General features: G+C 35.6%; 1 protein-coding gene across 1 annotated transcript in view; it reads right to left on the bottom strand.

The window, feature by feature from the left end:
• Positions 1 to 22,846, bottom strand: part of DIAPH3 (diaphanous related formin 3) — a gene marked incomplete at its 3' end in the record, with an annotated part of 225,994 nt that overhangs the window by 159,264 nt on the left and 43,884 nt on the right. The window contains exons 10-17 of the mRNA XM_080345569.1: positions 13,852 to 13,962; positions 13,262 to 13,424; positions 13,040 to 13,151; positions 11,688 to 11,806; positions 11,483 to 11,547; positions 10,768 to 10,872; positions 7,969 to 8,304; positions 6,856 to 6,970 (exon numbers count right to left, since the gene is read on the bottom strand). Coding sequence (XP_080201695.1) covers positions 6,856 to 6,970; positions 7,969 to 8,304; positions 10,768 to 10,872; positions 11,483 to 11,547; positions 11,688 to 11,806; positions 13,040 to 13,151; positions 13,262 to 13,424; positions 13,852 to 13,962 — 1,126 coding nt within the window. The remainder of the gene's footprint in view (positions 1 to 6,855; positions 6,971 to 7,968; positions 8,305 to 10,767; positions 10,873 to 11,482; positions 11,548 to 11,687; positions 11,807 to 13,039; positions 13,152 to 13,261; positions 13,425 to 13,851; positions 13,963 to 22,846) is intronic.

Below are 22,846 nucleotides of genomic sequence, written 5' to 3'. Positions count from 1 at the left end.
GTTTGCTAGATCAGTTCCCTTTAATATCTAGAAAAGAGAGAGGAGTAAATTTCTAATTTCCCATGTCATCTCCCATTAACTGCAGTTATCTGCATATTGTTGAAAATAAGGAAGAATTTAGGAGTGGCTTCTCGTGTGTTTCATCTGCAATTGCTAATCCTCATCTGCACTTTAACACTTTAAACATAAGAGTTATGGAAAAAAATTATTTGGATCAAATCAAATCAAATAAACTTATTAATAGGATATTTATAAACCCAGCACACTAATTATAACACATGTATTTCAAAAAACTACCACCTTTCTAATATTTTGCATACATGAAACAAATTTTCATTTTGTATTTAAATGCTTCCAAAGATTTCTTTTTGGGTAGAGGTTGCTTTCTTGTGCATTCCATACAACTTCCAAAGTCTTGAAATCACCTTTGGCAAACCACTTCAAGCACCCAAAGGATGACTCCAATCAACAGGTAGTTGGTTCTCTCTTGAGTTACCGTGAACACATGCCCCACTTTAATTCTAACTACTACAATATCACTACATTAATTATACTTATTCACAGAATTCTACCAACTTATTGTTATATCTTCTCCACACCAGTATATAAAAAATACCCCCACAAATGAAGTACATTTCTTATAGGTGTTACATTACTTTTCTCCTTTCTACAACAAGACCAAGCATTTGCATACAAAAACTTACCTTATTTCAGCGTTGTAAGTCTTAAACACAATAGCTTGAAGCTACTCTAAGCAAATGGGCATTCATATCCACGATTAAGAACCTAATATATGCCCTACTGAGTCTGACTAGTGATTCCCCTAGCCCAGCACTCTCTCTCCAAGACTTGCAGTAAGAGATGTTACTTAAAAAAAGACATCACACCAGCCTTATCACTACTGATAATCCATTCTCCTCACTTCCCATAAAAGGGACCTGCTCTTCCTTCCCTAGGAATGTTACATCCTTTACTATTTCTTTTGGACTTAATCTGTGTAAGGTTCTTTGAAACTGCTGAACTTTTGGAGTTGTCACCAAGTGGTCCCACCAATTCATTACCTAACTTCATTTTCAAACAATTAAATACACTTTTCAATATCAGGTGAAGTATCCTTTGCAGGAAATTAGGAATTCTAAGAGAGTATGTGAATAATGCTCTGTTTACATTTATCTAGCCACGCTTAATGAGTTTTCTTGTTATCTTCATTTGGGCACGTCTTCCACATTTTTAATGCTCTCTTCTTCCCTGCAACAACGCCTTTAACTTTTCTATTGAGCCACACGTTTTTTACCCTATAGCTTTAGTTGGGCTTTTTCTGAATTACATTACAAAGTTCATTCAGATCTTTTCAGACAGCATTTTCAGAATAGCCTCTGGGTTGCCAGTAGGCCTGGGTATCTTGCTTGGTTGACCATCTGTGTCTTTCATTCAGTTCTCTGTCCAAAGCTGAATACCTTTATAATAGATTTACTTGGATTTTTCCCTCTTGGTTAGACATTAAGATAGTGATCATCCCCTCCTCCTCTGACCTCCCAGGTCCTGTGCATGACTGAAGCCCATTCCCAGAATAGTTCCCTTTCACACTGGTTACAGGAATATCGAAAACAATAATTTGTCGCATCCAAATCTTTCAACTTCTCATAACATCCTGGTGAGGTTCAATTCAACCCATATGCAGGTAGTAAAATCTACCACTTCATTGCCACAAAATTTGCAGCTTCTCTAATCTCACTTAACATTTCCTCACCACAAACATCATGTGATTCGAGAGCTATTAATACAATATAATATTATATTATTAGAAGGAATTTCCATTCACAAGGTTTTGCACAGTAGGCTTTTTTCCCCCACAAGATTTTCATGCTGCTACACTTCATGCTATCTTTCATGCAAACTGCCACTCCCCTGCTGCCTGTGTGTCTAATCATTCCAGCAAAGCTGGCAGCATTCTCCTTCCATCGGACTTCCAACACATCTATTATAAAGCAGTTGTCATTTGATAACAGGCATTTTTGTTTGTTCACTTTATCTCTTAGGCTTAAGATAATATAACTGCACATATAAGGTTTGTTCCAGCTCTGCTGCTCAGCATTTCACACACCAGTTAACTTTAAGTCATATATTCAGTTTAACTTTTTCAAAGTATTAGAGTAAATAGAAGATTCCTTTGATATTTTTGTTGCCAAAAAGTCTTTTCACAGATTTTCTTCATTGATTTGCAACCAAGAGTATAATCCTGATAAATCTTAAACACTTGATATTTCTTATTATTTCTTTCTCTTTCAAGTCTCTAACTACCCTTTGAACCAATCCTCCTTTCTGCATTTAAAAAGTTATCAGAAAACTAAAGATCATTCATACAAACCATTCACATTCATCATCTTATTTTCAGAACTCCTCAATTACTTTTTTGTTCTTTCCCCATCAGCCAGGGACAGAGCCATAGAATATACCTTACTTTCACGCTGATGTCTTTAAGGCAGCAATTTCATTCATTCCTATTCTTTTAGATGCTGACAAAAAGCTAATGCTTTGAGGGTTCCAGAATCTTTTGTTTGTTTCTTGGGGCATCTCACAATAAACTCTCAAGTTTTCTGGCAAATATTTAAATGCATGTACACTTTTCAGTCATAATCAAATCTTTTCTCAAGTATTTACACTGAAAATATTCCCTCCACACACTCAGCTGTATTTCCAGATTCTGAGCTAATATTCTCCTCCCACATTCCCTGTGTAGCAGTAAATCTAAATGGTTTTATGACAAAGGAGTTGGTTTTCCATTATGCCCTTCCCTACTTCTTTCATAACTATAATGTTAGATTTCTTTAAGATTACAAATTTATTCTGAGACAAGAATCAATTCTGAGTCAATAAATAAATTACACTTTGTCATCGGTTGCTACAAGGATATTATCTGCAATTGATGCTTTGATAGTTCTCATTGTTCCAGCTCAAAGTTTTAATTTTTATATAACGTTTCATTCACAAAATGGTTCAGTTTCTGGAAAGTGACAAAAATATCTTTATAACAAGTAAAAGAATGAAGATACCATATACCAGCCACAAACTCATCATTATTGCCATCACCATCGTTACTATTACTGAACAAGCAGCACAGTGAGAACATTTCCTCCAGTAAGTTACCAAAACTGTTGTCAGCAGAGTAAAGCAGGTCATTAGTTCCCTCTGTTCTCTTCTTTCTCAGGAAGAGGTATCTGGAGTACTTTTTCAGTTTGAGGCTTCCCACTTCAAGAAAAATATAGATATAGAGGAACAAATACAGTGGAAAACCATCAACACAATTAGAGGGCTAAAACAAAAGATGCAGACAAAAAGGCGGAGAGAGCTGTCAGTATTGAGGATGAAGGTCAAGGTAACTCTTAGTGCTGTCCAAAACTGCCTAACAGAAAGCTACAATCGAGAGCAAATCAGATTCTTCTTTGGGGTGCACAATGAGCAAGAAGCAATAGACACAAGTTGCAACAAGAGATATTCCAGGAAGATTTTATGAAAGAAGATTCACCACAATGATGACAAATATGGCAACAGGTTGTCCACACATCTCCATCTTTAGGGGTATCTCAAACTCAGGAACTCTTCTTTTACAAAGCTGGTTGGACCAGATGACCTCCAGAGATCCCTTACAAACTACATAATTCCGTGATTCAAGAACATGTCTCTGACATGTCTCTGGACATCCTCTAGGAAAAGTATTTTTTTTTTCCTCCATGTACCATTTTGGCTCCATTTTACTATTCATTATTCTTCCTACACTCTGAGGCTCGTCTCTCTTTTACTTTTTTGTTCTTGCAGTAATGTTCCTTTCATACCTCTATAACACATTCAGTTACTTCAATTCCTTCAATACCCATTCAGAGTTAACACATAACTTCTACACAAACATCTGCTAAAGCTTCAAGTCTCTTCTATACTGTTATGTATTCCTTTTTCTAGTAGAAATTTCTCAATGGATTATTTACATACACATAAGACTTCCTCTTATGCATCAACACTGAAATACTTTCAGCACATCAGCTGGCAAAATGCAGCAACTGAACATTTGAGTACTTCAGTCTGATTTTACTTAATCAGAATAAAATTCATTTAAAGCATCATTGAACATTCTGGTCCCTGCTTGCACAACTGGATACCTCTTGTTACACAATGGCTTCGATGAAAAGAGTGCATAAGCAGATCCTTCAACAGAATGGAAAAGAGCTTACTCTTTGAATGTCATCATTTGGCTACAGAATCGTTTTCAACTTCTCATCTTTCTGGTTTTAGAGAGAAAGCTTTAGAAATAGTCAAGGACTGCTCCCAAATTGAGTCTAGTAAATGGCTTCCTCATTCTACTATAGAATGCACAGTGTTAAATCTCTTCAAGACTGAAAAGTGAAGAAAACTGGATGTCTCAAATTTATCTGGCAAGTTTCGTTATGATAGATGTTATGTATAAGCTAAAATGAAGCATCCCCTCTCTCCATGGTCATGAGAACAAAAGCAGTTACTTTGCTGCCCTTTGTACTAGAATTCATGCTCTTAAGAGACAACGAGATGCCTGATGCTGCCTACTTACATTCAGGTAAATTTCTGTAAACTACTCACTTGAACAAAGATGAAATTTAGTTCCAAGTTGCCCTTTAGATACCTACTCACTGTTCTAAATAAAACCTTCAGTGTCTCCACTTCCTTTGAAAAATTAAGATGATGTCACACTTATATCACCCATGTGAAATGAGAGAGATTTCAAATCTTAATAAAAAAGATTAAGCAGTAAGCTCCACCTGTAAAAAATATTAAATTCGTCCCTGCAGGCTACAGCTTTTTAATCGTCTCCCCATTCCTCCCCCTATTTGGTACAGAAGGGTACTTCACTGACTTTTCAACTGTAGATCCAATAACTCTTCTATTAGATTTTGTCAAAACAATGTATTCAGTTCATTCAGTTAAACTTTGAAGGGTTGTTAATCTTATTAACTCTAATGTTCTCTGTGTCTGTGGAGATTCACAGTCCTCTTCTGAGCCATTAACATGTTTGGCCTGAACATCATCTTGTCTCCCAAATTTTACTGTTTAATTACACATAGGAAACAGTATTTCCTCCAGTGGCTTTTAAACTTTCCAACCTATTAACTCAGGAAACATTCTTGGGAATTCTCCTAACATTATAAAGGCACTACAATTATCTTTGAGGCTTACTCTAACAGGTTCAAGCAAAAATGTCTGAAGTCTGTGAGGTTTTCCTTGCCTTTTTATCTCTGCACAACATTCTTAATATAATAGAATATCAAGAGTAGTAAACTGTTATACTCAACTCAGTAGAAATACTGCTAGACCATAAGGCCTGATTCGACAAAAGCAGAATAAAGTTCTTGGGTATGGTAATATACATCAAAGCATTATAAAAAAATTGAGAAACTTGAGAATGTCACACATTGTATTAAATAAAAATATCAAAGTGAAATTCGTAAAACAAATTAAAAATGTAATAATGCCTTTTCAATTTGAAAAGGAATTAATCATTGCACCCCTTTGGTTGCCCCAAAGTATTAAGTCTCTGATACCAATCAAGGAGGGATGGGGACCAGGCGGGGGGAAATCTGTCAAGAGATCACAGTGGAAATACAGGCATTTTATATATAGGGCAGAATAATCTAAACTACTTCCAGAAAGGGAAAAAAGGTTTTAAGTCAGGAATTTTGCTCTTCCACAAGGCTTAAAAAAGTGAAGAAGCTAAGCAAAATATCTGAGATCAATGTTGCTACAGGTTTATCCGAAAACAAAAAAATTCATTAGAAGGCTCTCCTTCATGGAACCAAAACACATCAATTACCATATGCATTCTGAGGGTAAACACATCATCTTACACTCTAGATTAAGTTGATACAGGAAACTGACAACTAATTTATTAACACTTAATAACTAACACTTAAAGAACTAACCCTACCCCACATCACTAAAGACACTTAGAGAGCTAACCCTTTAACCCACATCACTAATGCCTAGCCTTGCTTAGCTCTGTATAACTTATTGTACAAAAAACAGGACTTCACTGACGCCTTGCAAAAATAATAACCCTTGGTGCATCCTTGGGTGAACTAGATTACAGAAACTCGGGCACAGGACAGGAGATACACCAGTTTTAACCAACTCAGCAGTCTGAGACCTAACCAACTCACCACACTGGACCAAAGGTGACCGTGTACAGAGAAAGAGGACTTGGGTTCACCATCACTGTGCAGCTGCAATCAGGAGGAGCCAGAGGTGGAGACTATGGAAATGGTCTCCCAGAACTCACTGTAATACGAACCGCCTTCTCGGGGACAGGTTATGAATATGTATAGGCGTTCCTAAAACTTTTGTGAATATGTAACACTTTACTGCATTTAACCAAACTCACAGCTACTGTAATTTTACACACACATTAGGTGAAATGATTCCCCATGTGTCCGGCGTCGTAAATAAATGCATACCTTCCTTATAACTTCAAGGGTTGTAAGGTCATTCCGTGCCACAAAGTCACATCATTTTATTAAAGTATTCTGACAAAATTTTATGGATTTTTTTTTCTTCAAAGGTGACTGAATAAAAGTCTATATTATTTGGAAACATTTCTTGGGATTTTTTTGGTAAGGACTTCATTATAGGTCACACAATTTTTGCCACCCTTCAAGTAAAATAGTTCAATATTACTGCTTTAAACAGTCTGGGATTTTCAAACTTATTTCTTCACACATTTCACTTAAAAACAGAGCATTAATGTTATAGTCTGAATTTTTCATATGATATTTAAGCCCCCAAAATGTAAAAAATATCTACAAAAGCTGAAAATTAAAGCAACCCATTACTTACCCCTTTTTTGACAACAAAACGTAAGTTCCAATTTGCAAAGCATGTCAGCATTCTCATACTTGTCCTCTTCTGCCTTAACCCAAAAACAGGATTCTGTCATTTCCTGAGGCCTGATCTACAAGCAAGAGACAAAATAAAATTTTATTAATTAAATTATTTTGATACTATGCAGATATTGTGCTCTGTAGAGTCTAAAGAAATACATAGAAGCTCTGTAAAACACATGAACTTTTGGTATATTACTCATCTTTAGAATTATTAATATATTACTGATTGAAGATAATAATGTTTAGAGTAAGTGCTTTTGGACATACGATTGTAAGAATGCAGAGCAATACAGACAACATACTCTGCTATCCAGTGTCTAAATGTAGCAAATTATATTTGCTCTAGATTTAAAACCTGGATAAACTTAAAATAGTCTCTGAACACAGGTGGTTTAACTGGATATTAAGTGTCCTTTAAGTATACTTTTTAGATTATAGCTTTGATTACTTCACAAAACTCTGAAGAACGTTTTACAGACTTAGTTTGGTCTAAATAATTATAGTTTCAAAAATGCAGTAGATTGATCGTCCTAGTATACTTGATCCTGTCACAATGGAGAAGAAAAAACAAGCAAACAGACTGTATATTTTTTTCAATCAATATATTTATATAAACATATTTACACTTACGGCAAATGGAGAGACTTGCAATGCCTCTTCCCACAGTCCAGCTAGAGAGATGTAAAAGATTTGTTTGGAAACTATCTGGCTGTTCAGCTATCAGTACAGGGCAGTGACTGAACCAGGGTCAACAGTTTGCTGAAAGACATGGCACAGCAGGACCCAGGAGAAACACTGCTACCAAGATTGCGTTATTCTAGACCAGAAACGAACTTTCCAGACATCTCATAAAGTCGACAGATACTTGCCCAAATGATTCATGAGTCAGTGAAACACGGATTTTGGAAAACAATGACAACTAAAGGCAGAAAAGTATTAATATCTTATGGAATTTTAACTAATGTATCATGTGCTCCATGTATATATAATCTTACTCCTGACAATCTGTTTATCCTAAGCTCTACACAAGATTTTACATCAGGTGTTTGCCTTTAATCGGTATTACCTTGGACCAGTTGAGTCTCTTCATGGTAACTTCAGGTCTGAATTCTTTTTTCGGCTTCATTCCAAATGGCAAAGTACATGAAGGTGGAGACCACTGTGCTCCGGGCAGGCCTGGCAGAGGCGGTGGTGGCGGAGCACCACCAAAGGCCAGAGGAATTCCTAAGCCATTCAGAAGTGGTGGAGGAGGAGGGGGAGGTGGTGGTGGTGGAATTGCTCCATTAGAAGGCAGTGGCGGAGGAGGAGGAGGCGGCAGTTGATGTGGTCCTGCAGCGTCCAGTGGAACCACAGATGCATCTCCACGTGTTGATGGTAGAAAACCAGGTGGCAAGGAACCATACTGATAAGGAAAATGCAGTTTCACGCGTTTTATCAACAAAATGCCATATCAGTCACAGTTTATAGATTAAATCCAGCAAGCCAACCGAAAGTTAGTGATATTTTTCTTGTATAGGACAATCAAATATGAATTCTAATGAGGCCAACATGCTTTGATTTCATAACTGGAATTCTCAATATTTGAAGTAAATATTCAGACCAGGGGGTGCACACCAAAAATTAAAATTGAAATGCTATATTCTATTTGTCATATTTCACTGACCATGATCTAAGAAGTATCTTGATGAAATTTCATCTAGAGTACCACATTTTAGCTCAACTTAAAAAAAAAAACCACAACATCCTAGTCTCTGATGTTCTTACTTATCCTACAGATTACAGAGAAATATTCCAAAGACATAATAGCAGAATCTGATGAGATTAATAATTCTGTTGAGAAATAGATATTTTCCAATACAGGAGTGTTCTCTTTCTACAGAATCAAAGGCATAAAGTAATGAAGAAAAATAATTCTTCCAAAAAATATAGTTGTCTTACAGTGCTTCTTTAAATCTGTAGACACATAAAAGTAGTGGCTATTCTATCTGTTAAAATTGGAAACATTGCCCTATTATAACTAAGTGGACAGGGAAAGTAGTAACGACAATATTTAAGCAGTTTTGAAAACTGTAGCGACAATTTGTAAGATACCACACCAATTTCTTACTTCATATATTAAGAACAACTATTTTGTACTGAAATGGGCTTATTGGCACTTCAGTAAGTCTAAAAAAAAAACCAAAACATTTGTTTCTACTATTTGAAGAACTTCCATCATAGGCCTTCAAACATTAATAAATATGTACCTGAATACAACAAAGAAAGAATCAATAATATTGATCTAGTTGTGATAATGATTGATATAGGTGACAGTATTAATCAACTTTTCAAATAATGATTATGAGCTAAAACAGTCAATTTTATTTTTTAAAGAACGGAAGGGGATACAATAAGCAAAGGATTTAATTTTTTATAAAAGGAAATAGTTGAATATCAATAAATGCAAATAAATGCACAACAGTATTACTGTTTTGAATTTCTCAACATACACATTGCTTACACTGACAAGTAGACACTGAACAACTACGCTCTAACAACAAAGGAAATTCATGAACAAATGCCAAATACAACAAAAGAGTAAAGGAACGAGACCAGGAGAATAACAGCGCTAACAAGTAGAAGTAGCCATGCTAAGTAGCAACTGATGCCATAGGCAAACCAGAAATTCCTCTTAAGATGGATTTAAGAGTATGAGAACTAAGTTGCAGTAATCATTTACTTGGTATTTACAAAACATTCAAAGTAACATTAACAGTGGGATAATTCATGGTATGATAATTTGTTAGTAGGATATATATATGCTATGCTCACTGTCTGCCCATAAAAAGTTATATTTAATATAGTGAACAAAAGAACAAGTTAAATATAGACCTATTTCACTTAAAAAAACTAAGTATGTTTTCAAGATACACACATAAAAATACTTCCTTAATGGGTGATATATAGCTCTTAATAAAATTCGTTTTAGAAAGCAACAATTTCTGTAACTCCTTTTTTTTTTTAAAGCCTGTTTGACTTCAATGTTAACAGTTAATTCTGAAAAGAAACCTGAATTTGAATGTCATTTTTAAACAGACGAAAGCAGAGCTAAACTAGTTTTCATCACTAAGGAAAATAATCAAGCTGAAAAGTATAAAAAGACTCTCTATGATCAAACTTATATTTTATCAACTTCCTATATGTATGTCTTCCCAGTGCTGACTGTCTTTAGCCATTTTTAGATCATGCCTCTTATTCAAGGAAATAAGACATAGGAAAAATTACTTAGTCACACAGTCTGCTTATATAGATTCTAGAGCTGAAGCAGTTACAGGTTAACTCAAGTATTACTCTCAAAAATCTCAGATACTCCTCTCCATCACATTTTAAAATATCTATTTATTCTTGAAAATTGAAAAATTATCAGGAAATGTTCTTATCCAGCCACAGGTTATTTCTTTCACTGCTGGATATCCATGGTAAGGTTTTAGCAAAGCAAACTGGGTAACGAATAACTTCCTGTAGAGGGATAAAGATCACAGTGATGAATGTTAATCTGAAAGCATAAGACTTATTACCCTATGTGGTTAATTACTTTGGAAATATATGACACTGAAAGCAAAACCGAAATGAAAGCAAAACCCTTAAGAAACTAGTTTAATTAACAGAGCTCAGGCACAAAAAGGATCATCTGGGAACTCAAATAGCTAATTAATGTCACACTACAACTCTTTGTATAAAGTAGAAATAAAGGAAACTAACAGCCTATAATAATCGATAACAGGATTATTTGAAAGAAATCCTCAACTGTGCTATCTGCAAAAAATGCAAAATGAAGTCTACTTTGAAAAAAATATCTCATACATTCATTTAAACTGTCTTATACCTGTGATTTAAAAGCTTGTAATTCTGCTTCCAGTTCATTGATCCTTTCTTCTTTCTTCTGCAGTAGGGCCTGGGTCTCCTGATAAACTACAAAATCTTTTTCAAACTAAGAAAAAAAGAAAAAAATTACATTGGTGATACTAGTCACTCAGCATAGTTTCCCTAGATTTCAATTTTTTCCTTTTGTGTTTCTTGAAGTTCACATGTTAACAATACAAAGGACATATACAATATATCTTCTATTTTAACTTCCATGTATCCACTGAGTGGAAGTACCATCTCTGTTACCACTACAAGTTCTTACTATATGAAAAAGCATAAAATACTTAATATATTTTAAGTTGGAACTAGACTGAGAAGCTTGAAAAATTGATGTACAGTACTACAGAGTCTGTAGATACAAATAAGTAAATTCTTATTCTCCCACTGTTTATCTTGTCGAAGAAACTGTTCAAATAAAGTATTCAGCTGATTTTGAGATTTGCAAATGAAAACTTAAAATAAATAGTAGAAAGATTCTCAGTTAAAGTTAACTACTTTATACCACTTCTCTCTGCTTCCTAGTCCACAAGATACATCCAAAATCCTACTTAATCGTAAGAACTAATAGTAATTTGAGGTTAAAAGCCACGCCACTTCCAGTTAACAATATTCATGAAGCTATAACATAATCCCCTGCGTTCATCTTACAATCACATAACTTAAAAATTACTTACTTTTCTGGAAAGTTCAGAAGCCCTCTCTTCACACTCTTCCAATCTTGCTTTATCTACACAAATATCTTGAAAAAAATAAAAAGAACTCACACTTGCACATATACAGGGAACACAAAATTCTTAATCACATATACAACATCAACTTGTTTTTTTTTAACATATAAAGAAGTAAGTTACCGTGATCATTTCCAAGTATAGTACTTACCTACTAAGTGGCTGAAATCTACATCTAATCTTTTACGATACGTGAAGTCTGGGTCGGTTCCACTTCGATGTAACACTATCTGGGACACACACTCTTCAATTAATTTGAAATACTGTGGACTGAAGACAGAGATTAGTTCTTTTGCAACATGTTTATTTACTAACGTGTACTTAAAATCCTGTCTATGAATACAGTAACGTCAAAAGAATTGGACTGACTTATTTCCACAGAAGAATAGGTGCAAAGCCCAAAAGTCTCAAAGGACAAATATATCTGACAGTTTATTACACAAGAACAGTTTATATAAAGCCTGAAAAAAAACAATGGATGTAAAGATAAACCTTTCTTATATTATAAACTCTGCATCTCTCCTCCTGTGGAACTACAGGAAAGAAAGACTCCTTTCTGCTTCCTCCCAGTAAAGAGAAGGGTCTTCCTTCAACTTGATCCCTTCTGGCTTTGAGACTTCCGTAACTAAGGGTGCATTGCAGCCCTGCTGCAGTAAAAGGAATGAAAAGTGCCTTGTTCTAAAATGCCGAGGGGTATGAGAGATGGGTCACTTGTCCAGAACATGCAAGCTGTGAATTCAAACCCTTTCAGGTGGAAAGGATCTAGCAAAAGTGTACCAATGTCAGACAAACACTCTTAACCCGTAAGGGTAGACCTGTACCAGACTTTGCCTGAAATTCAGGGTCTTGTAGAAAACAGATGGCTTTTCTGCCCTGTTCAGTTCATATCTGGTTCCTCTAGTGCTTCCTCAAAAACAACACAAGCAGATTTTAGAAAGGAAAGTATTTGTGAGCTTCAAACACCTACGATTTTATTAACTATTTCCCTGTAATTCCTCTCACCAGTTTTCTAAGAGCCACTAACATGTTCACGCTGACCTACAATGTATATTGAGAATACTCAATTGCCAACTAAAAGTTACTCGAAATTGAGTATGTATTCAGATTCCTGCATAAAGTGCACTTCTGTGCATAGTTCGTTTTGTTCTTTGACTCAAATATACTACAAAATTACAATGCTACTACCATAATTTAAAAACCAATTAAGCAACTTGTCCTAATCACTTATACTTGCAGTAAATAAGTTTCAGATTTCAACAAAAATAGTTTTCTATATTAATATTTAAAATTATATTGTAAGTGGAAGAGACAAAAACATACAGATGGTTCTTATTCAAAGCTGATATTTTGGAACATGACTTCAAAAAGGAACACTTAGAAATTGCAGTCTACACAGGAAAATTATAAATTGTACATATCATTAAATGAATGGAAAAAAGATTCTATTAATGACTAAGTGACAAGAAAATCCATAATTAACATTTAATAGAGCATTAAACATACCGTATAAAATAATCATTTCTTATTAGCAAAAGATGTTGGAGAATAGAAAGAAAATATCCTTCAGCACTAGTGTCCTTAACTGTATTCCACACCATGTTGTAAACATCATTTACTTCGGTAAAAGAGTTAAGGAGAATAATAGCAAGAAAAAAAATATTTCAGTCAAATGTTGACTGATAACTCTTTTAAACAGAAGTTATACCAGAAAAATGACCATTATACACTTTATTCTGTTCATTTTCCTCTTGCTGATATCAAAAGGATATTCTAGTTCAGATCTAATATCTTCTAAACGATGAGAGAATTCGATCATGTCTTCTTCTTTATGTTCATTGAACACTTTCAGCTGAATATCTAGTGCTTCGTTCTTTATACATTTCAATCGCTGCAAAGAAGAAACAATAGAAAAGCTTGCAAAATTAGCATTTATATATGTAAATAAACCTTATCTTTTTAATAACTTCGTAAGTATATGTTATTTTAAAGTTTAAAATTACAAGACTTACATGATTTAAGTTAAATGTTCAAAAGGTGAATGTGGCTTTAGCCTGACTTAAGAAGACTGTGCACAGTCTGTCACATGTTCTAAATCAAAGACCTAAAATGCTGAGGAATCAGCATAAAGTTTAGAGTACACTTCACCTTTTCATCTTTATTTTAGGACTGATTCTCATATCTAACTGCTCATTCCCAGACTTAATAAAATGCCTTTGAGAATAATTTATTAGAATTTATTCTCCCAGTCCCCCTATCAGGCTCATGTAGTCCAATAATTTAAATAGTAATGCAAAGAGAGAGTATAAGGCGCTTACTGGCAATATCTCTTTCAATCCACTGCGCATAAATTCATTTCTGATGTGAAGCCTAAAATCCAAATCATCAGGGGATGTAACAAGAGCATTGATGAGCTGCATGCAAGCTACCTATAACAAAGGAAATAGCAAACTATTTTATTTCTTAGATTTCAATATGCACCACAGTCAAAAAGACATAAACTACTAATTTTAGGCATTATGTCATATCTAATTATCAATCTACTATAATCTTATAATTAAGATACTTCAATTTTTTAATCAACCACATGAGCTAGAAACACCAAACATTAGTTAACAAATTTCCATAAAAATATTTTCTCAATTGAATTTTGCCATTTCATAGACATGGCAGGTTCCTCTGGTAAATGAACTTTAGCACATAGTAAATACCTTGATAAGCACAATTCTCAACATATAACAATCAATGTAAATACACTTTTATCAACACATATATTGAAATAGCTAGAGACATAATAGAAATGGTAAAGTCTGTGTGAACAGTAGAAAATGTAATAAAAGACAAAATGTTGATTAAACTAAACTGAGCCTGAAGAACAAAATGGGCTTTGTCCCTTTCTTCTTAAAAATCTTCCCTCTTTCAATATACTGACTGTCATACTATATTTGATAAAAATCATTACTTCAGCTCAAAAGAAAGCATTAGGTCAACTGTGACGCCTATATCAGTCCATGGCTAACTAGCAAGTAGCCCCTCTTCCAAAGAATCAAGAGATTTATGTGGAAAACCCATAGCCAGGAACAGCTGAAATTCACTGTCCAGATTCACAAGCCTTTAGGAAAAAGGCAAATTATTATTTATCATTAAATAACAATGACAAGAGCCACTATTTCCTTTTTCTCTTTTTTTTTTCCCCTCTTTATTGTTTGCACATCTTGCTTCAATGCACAGGAAATGTATTATTCATGTATTTCCAGCATTTTACAGGGAGTTTAAAAGCATAAGTTAATTAGAATGTGTCTTCTGGCCAAACATACTATGTAAACAAGTAGAACAAACTGATTTAAATACTTTCTGTTGTAAAGCCTTTTATCATCTAGAAAATGATGATGTATTATGCCACTATCAGGCACAGGGTGATCCTGGAACATACTGTATCAGTCATCTTCAGTTACATATAATTCCAAGTACAGAATTTACATATGGTCACCGGAAGAAATCAATGGCCAAGCTACTTTGAGATAGAGTGTAAGAAACACAACAGTACTCATTAGGTTTACAAGAGGAATGTGATGAGATTAAATTATAACATAATTATAACCATGATCATACATTTATCCTACTGCAAGGATTATAAGTAAGAAAGCAGTTTCATACACTATTGTGGCTAAATTGTTATGAGGGTGCATGGCAGTCAGCATAAAGAAGGCCTATTTTACAGCAGTGTTAGCATATCTAGATTAACTTTTGCTAACACTATAGGAGAGAGGAGGAGTTTAGTTATAAGCAGGATGTAACAAATGTAAACAACCTGTTAATCAGTGTGAGAGCTTTGAACCTGTTGAGAAAATCAAGTTAAGCAGACTGTGAGCTCCAGCATGTGGTTAGGGACCAAGTGTTAGAATTACTCAATTAAGCAATTAAGGCATTCTCCACCCAGTCCTGTAAATAATGGTGTTTGGAGTCACCTGGAGAGAGACCCCCAGGAGCCCCACAGCTGCATAAGAGGAGTTGGGACCATCTCTCCAACTTCCAGACACACCTGAGAGGACAATGATGCTCAACGAAAGATGGTACGATACGGCATGGTGGGAACTGCTGTATTAACCAATCTGACACTCCTGGAGAAAAGCTGCTGTGGCAACATCTGTTCTTATATTACTCCATCATACAACATACCTTGCTTCAACAGTAAACTTTAAAACATCAATAGAAGGAGGGAGTAATCTTTGCTCCTTCCCCTTACTTGCATGAAGAATGGAAGTTCTATTCCCTTGGAACTTCGATGAAACTCAGCATGTGCAAATACCCAGGTTTGTATAATAATGAAAAAGAAAACAATTGCTTTCACTTTATTGATATCTATAGGACAAAGAACATTAAATTCAACTAATTAAATCAACTGCACAAAGATGTTGTAAAACTACTGCAACTTTCTCCAGTCTTAGAAAATAATTCTTGAAGTTATGACATCTAAACAAACTAAAACCATGTAGGGGGAGGGGGAAATAAAAATTTTAGCTAATTGAGCATGAAGTTGTTTTAAAGTAGGAAAAAAAAAACAACAAAAAACTTGAGGAACAACTTCACAGAATCACAGAATGTTAGGGATTGGAAGGGACCTCAAAAGATCATCTAGTTCAATCCCTCTGCCAGAGCGGGAACACCTAGATGAGGCTACACAGGAATGTGTCCAGATGGGTTTTGATTGTCTCCAGAGAAGGAGACTCCACAACCTCCCTGGGCAGCCTGTTCCAGTGCTCTGGCACCCTCAACGTGAAGAAGTTTCTTCTCATATTTAAGTGGAACCTCCTGTGTTCCAGTTTGCACCCATTGCTCCTCGGCTATGGGGTTGGTAAAGCATGACTTCCCCTTCGTGAAGCCATGTTGACTGCCCTTAATCACCCTCTTATCCTTGATATGCCTTGAGATGGCACCAAGGATAAGCTGTTACATCACCTTTCCAGGGACGGAGGTGAGGCTGACCGGTCTATAGTTACCTGGGTCCTCCTTCTTGCCCTTTTTGAAGACTGGAGTGACATTTGCTTTCCTCCAGTCCTCAGCCACCTCTCCTATTTCCCAAGACTTGGCAAAGAGGATGGAGAGTGGTCCAGCAATGACCTCAGCCAGGCTCCCTCAGCACTCACGGGTGCATCCCATCCAGATCTACGGATTTATGGATGCCCAGATTGCTTAATTGCTCCCTAATCCAGTCCTCATCAACCAAGGCAAACTCCTCCATTGTCCTGACTTTCTCTGGGGCCTCAGGGGTACAGGGGTCCTCAGGACAGCCTCTGGCAGAGTAGACAGAGACAAAGAAGGCATTCAGTAATTCTGCCTTCTCTGTATCTTCTGTCACCAGGGCACCCACCCCATTCATCAGTGGGCCTGCATTGCCTCTGGTGTTAGTTTTATCTGCCATGTATTCAAAGAAGCTCTTTCTGTTGTCCTTGATCCCCTCTCACCAGGTTTAATTCTAAGGAGGCCTTAGCTTTCCTAGTTGCCTCCCTACACCCTCTGACAGCAACCTTATATTCTTCTCAAGTGGCCAGCCCCTCCTTCCATGATCTGTAAACTCTCCTCTTCCACTTGAGTTTGCCCAGCAGCTCCCTGTTCAACCAAGCAGGTCTCCTGGCTCCCTTCCTTGACTTCCTATGTGTCAGGATGCTCTGATTTCGAGGTTGGAAGAAGTAGTCCTTGAATGCTAACTTGCACACAGCATCTATGATTAACACATCTTTTTTTCCTTGAAGGTAACAAAAGAAGGAAGAAAGACAAGCAGAGAATCTGTCCAGTCAGTAAAAGATAGTGGTGAAAAGAAGTACCTAAAGAAAACAAAGGCCACAGCAACACTTAATGAAATGTTCTACTGGAGTGCAAAATGAGTTCCCAAAGTAGAACAGATATATAAAAATGTTCAGGGGTTGGCAGAACAACTTACAAAAAAAGCCAACGATGAGAAGTCACAAAAGACTCTTTACTTGGAAGTTTTGAATAAAATTGAAGACAAAATAGTAATATGACCCTAAATAAAATGCAGCATACAGAAGAAGCGGCATGAGATGTAAGCAGAGACACATGTTAGTACTACTGAGAGTAATTTGATTAGAACATTAAGACTTGATTTAGACTAACAACAAATTATTGGCTTCAAATATAAGGTGTATTCCTGAGGCCCACAAACTGCACAAGTTGCAGTGTCACAATGCAGTGGAGAATCTGATCAGCCTGTCTGTAATTTGGATGCAAACAATGACAGAAAATGCAAGTAAAACAGGTAAAATTTAGTGCAAATATACAGTACAGGATGTATTCTCTTATTATCTAAGCATGTACTGTATTCTTTATTCTTAAACAGTTTTCTACTGGTTTTGATATGTGTCCACTTTACCAAACCATCCACTCTATCAGTATTTCTATTTTTCTTCAGCAGCCGTGATAAAAATTTTTACTTTGTCTAATTTTGAGCTTATTTAGTTGGAAGCTGTTATACCATCACCAATTTATCTCTCTGGAGTACTGAGTCTTTCATTCAATTGCATTTTCTTGATTCAATTAACTCTGCCATTCAAAACCAGTAATTCAGCACATTGACAGATGCCACTAACACCTGTACTCCTGTTAACATGAGTGAGGCATTTCAGTGATTGCAAATTTCATTGGGCAACACTATCATACAGTCAGCAATAAAGTGCAGTACTGCAAGGTTACATTTACATTTCAAATCAAGTCAAATCCGTGTTGTTTGATTACACTGGAATTGAAACCTTCATCATTGTTATCAGCAGCTTAAAACACAGTATATTTTCATGCAAAACTTGACGTGAATGGACTGCTAAGCAAGGAATCAGCATTTATCACACTTGATTTAAACAACCAATGAAGAAGCAATCAGAGACTGAAGAAAGTATGCTACTTTGAAAATCCTGATCAAGAACAAGCTACAGTTTCATCTTTGAGGTAACAATGCAATTTAGATGAAAATATGTGTACAGATGTAATTGCTGACCAAAAAAAAAGGTATTTTCTTTTAATTTGCCAGATCAACAAGGTACATGTGCACATATGCTATTCAAATAAAACAGAGACAGATATGACAATGAAAACAAGAAACATATCAGTAAAAACTATTATTCTAGCACTTCAGTCAAATTTGATCAAGTGGGGATTCCACTGCAGTTCATAACCAGAACGTACTTCAGCTTTCCTGGAATAAACAAGGCAAAGATCTACAGAATTAGTTAGCAAATGATTTCTATAGGAGTACAAAGCAGCAATGAAATTTGCAGACAGAACTCCACAAAAAGCAGAATGAGAAAAGGTTATACAAGAGGAAGCGAACACAAGTCTAAGAAAGGCATTGCTTATACATCTATGAGTAATTTGCTTCATGAAAACTTTAAAAGAAAATTGAAAAACTTTTCAAGAAACTAATGATAAAGACAACAGCAAGAACCTGCCACTAGATCACAAACATTTAAAACATGCTCCAAATGAAACTGTCATTCAATATCTAGCCGTTAGCATACAATACTTAAATCACACTTGAGCACAATAATTTGAAATTCGTTAATTCACTGAGAAGTAGATTGCAGCAAGATAGATCTGTTTAAGCAAACATAAAACTCATAAGGAAAAAATGTATTAAATTATTGTAAAAATTTTAGTAACACTGCAGCCTGGAAAGTTAATTTTGGGGGAAGGCTCCAAAACCAAGAGAAAGAGAAAAATACCCTTCTTCAGCTTGATTAACACGTAAGTGGCTCACTAAAAGAGAGTTTTAACCAATAACCTAGCGAATATTCAAGAGCAAATAAACTTTTTGCTATCCTAAACTTTGCAGTCGGAAAAGCAATGTATTAATATTACCCTATGTTTGACAGTAAGTCAACTAAAAAAAAGTAGCAAGCTTAGTTCAGTTAGTGTCTTCATAAGACACTAGAATAAACCCCAACAGAATTCTCTAGAGTTTTCCAAGACAACAGTTCGAGCTTCAGATACCTGCATTTAGATGCCTGTGTGTAGACAGATATCTATATGTAGCTATACGCATAGCTAAATTCCCATTCTTTTACTCAGTAGTCTACTAGTTCCTTCTTTAAAGTTCTTCTGTAAGATTCTAGACTCTAAAAGATCTTTACAACACACATGGCATGATCAGGACACTCTAGGATCCATTGTTTTTACTGACTAGGGATCCAATCCATCACCCTAAACATGAACACAGAATACACAGAGCACCATTACAGATGGTTCAGTGTGTCCCATCTGGCTTGAAAATACCAGTCCAGAAGGGTCGGAACCTCCTAAAGGAACCACATCATATCTACAGAGGTATCTGAAATTGCATTTGAAGTTCATGCATGGACAATTAAATTGGCCCTTGGATTTCCCACTGGTTACCTCAGAGTTTAGAAATCTAGCTCAAATGCTTGATGGGTTGACTTACTTGCAGATTAAATCCTATTCAGTGTCTTACATTGCTAAACATAAAGATCTGCCACTTACTTAGAAAGGTCATTTGTTTCCAATCTACAAAGTTTTAAATAAGTCTCATACTTCACCTCCATCAAAGATAGAGGTACATGAATTTTGTTTAGAAATAACAGATTATTAATTTATCATCTTAAAGTAGTCCTAAATCTCTGTAACAACATACTTTAAAAATTCTGAACTTTCAAATACAGATTGGTATTTAGAATTATTAAATTACCAGAAGACACTATTGACTTCAGATCTAACAACAGTCACACAATGAGTTTATTTCCTACTTCCAGAGTGTGGTTACTAATCAAAGAAATGAGGTAAAAATAACAGGGTAATTTCTTCCACAACAAGAGACTGTCCACTCTCTAATGCTGCTAATAAGGGGTCACACCAACAAGAAAACAGAGTTCAAAGAATTGAAATAACTTTTTAAGAAGAAAGGAAGCTACAGAGAAGGAATTATTTTCCTCAGGTGCTTGGCTTTGCATGCATTTATACTACATACAATACTCCAAGGAATATCCACACATTGGTCTTCAATGTTCCTAATTAAGAAAAAAATGAAGAAAAATTATCCCAAATGTAACATCATTCCCTGGCAATTTTTTAAGTACGTAGCACTTAAGGAAAATGCCTGTGATGCTCCAGCTGACAGCTCTATAAATGTCAGCTCTTGGGACACAGAACAATCAGTCAGTGCTTGCACTCCAGACAAGCGGGCCCTAACCGCATTCTTTTACACTCAGTTACCTTGGATAAGATTCTGTAAACAGACAGACAGCCTTTTAAATTTTCACGCACAGACATAATGTAGAAAGGCTGTGTCCATATCAAAAAAGATGTGTCATCTTCAATAAATGAAGAGGTACTTCAGCTGAGGTAGTATGAAGTTTAATGAAGATAGGTAAATTAGCTTCCTAGGAAAGCAAAAGTCATTGTGAGTAAAACATACTGCACAAATGGTCTCTATGTAAAGCGAGTCAGGAAGAGTTGTAGATTCTATAGGTGTCAGTCTGCCCTTAAGAAGATGCCTGAAGAAGTGAAATTATTTTAGGCTCTAACAGCAAATGACATATGGTAACACACAGCTCTCTAATGTACCTTCTAAAATTTTGTTCTGGTGCTGATGACTGCAGTTTCCAAGTACTCTTTCCTGAAGGACACCTCTAACACAAACAGTAATTACACCTTGAGAGTATCCTGCTGCTTACAGCAGGGATGCAGTGGAGGCATGCAGAAGCACTTTCTTCAGGGAAAAGACAAGAGTAAATCTTTCACTTCAGCTGACAGTCTGGTTAGATGCTTCCTTCCCTTCTTCATCCCTAAAGAACTGCAGCTAAGTATAGTCCATCGTGTTAGCTTTCAGAGGACTTTTCAGTCTGAGAGTGTATTCCATCTGGAACACTTAACACCCTGCTGCCACACGGTAGGGAAACCTACAATACTTGACTTTGCATGTTTATTTAAGAGATGGGCAAATACTGATGGATGCACACACATTATTTCTGGTAAGGAAGAACTTTGCATGGATCACAATACAGTTCACATAGAATATCAAAATTTTGAATGTTTTCCTCCATAAAAAATTAGACCATGTTAAGTGAGAAGTTACAGTTTGAAATCCCAGTCTTCTGTGATTCTAACCAGTGAAGTCTATCAAGTTACAAGATGCATTTTCTGAGGATTCCACAGTTTGTACTTTAAACTTGCATTTTTCCCAGTTCAAAGCCAGAAAGAATAAACCAGCCAGTCCTTTTCTGGTAGAAGACGTCAGGTACATCTCAGTAGCTCAGAGCAGCTTTTTCTTGCAAGAAAATTATTATTAACTATGGGGTAGATTTCGCCTTATGTCATATCTTCCCCATTTTAATAAGAGGAACTGTAGTAAGATTTTTCTACTTTTCTCACTCTTACTAAGAGTATGCATTTGTAGAAAAGTCTGTAAAGATTATTCATATTTAGTTAAATTCCGCTTGCCAGTACTAAACAGGCTGTAGATTTGTCTTTGGTACAGACACTATATTGATCTTCATCCATTATTTACCTTTGCTAATGACCAAAAGAAAAAAAAAAACAACTTAGTAATGACTTTGAGATGTACCATGCACATGCATGTACCTTTACACGCATCTGAAACACGTATTATCTAAATGTAGAGACTGATAATATTTGCTTTGCTCTGATTCATCCTGTTATATATGCAGTTATGGAAATGATCTCATTAGCACAGAACAATCAAGAATCACCAAGTGATTCAGCTAACCAAAATATCATAGAACATACCATTTCACATTCTCATAATATTAGGTGAAAAACAAAGATGAAATGGTGTTCCCTGACAACTGAAAATACTGAGAGAGCAATACTACTGATGAAGTTAAACTGCCTGCTTGAGAAACAGTGATGAAAGATGATGATTAGAGAGCAGAAGCATTAATTTGATTCTACAAGAAGAATGAGAACAACTGTGCAAACACACAGTTTGTTGTTGTCATTGTTTTAGATACATCAAAATGGGTTCTGTCAGAAGAGCTGCATTTCCTGTCTCTGTGACTTGAACAATGGAAATATTAAACTTTTTGCTTGTCGCCTTAAGTATACAAGGTACTGGATTGCCTTGTACACATTTTCTTGAGCACAGGCTTAAGATGCTGAACTACACTTACTTTAATAAAACCAAAAACTCAATATTACTCCTGACTGTAGTTACATTCTCAAACTAAATCAGCAATCTTGTCCTGAACCAACATTTAAGTATGTTTTCCATAATTTTGGGTTTTATGAAAGACAAGAGGAAGAATATCCTTTGCTTTCAACCAATGCAAA

The sequence above is a fragment of the Nesoenas mayeri genome (genome assembly GCF_963082525.1).
Source record: "Nesoenas mayeri genome assembly, chromosome: 1".
Classification (NCBI taxonomy): domain Eukaryota; kingdom Metazoa; phylum Chordata; class Aves; order Columbiformes; family Columbidae; genus Nesoenas; species Nesoenas mayeri.
The sequence above is the reverse complement of the archived record's forward strand: the minus strand, read 5'-3'. Positions and strand labels throughout refer to the sequence as shown.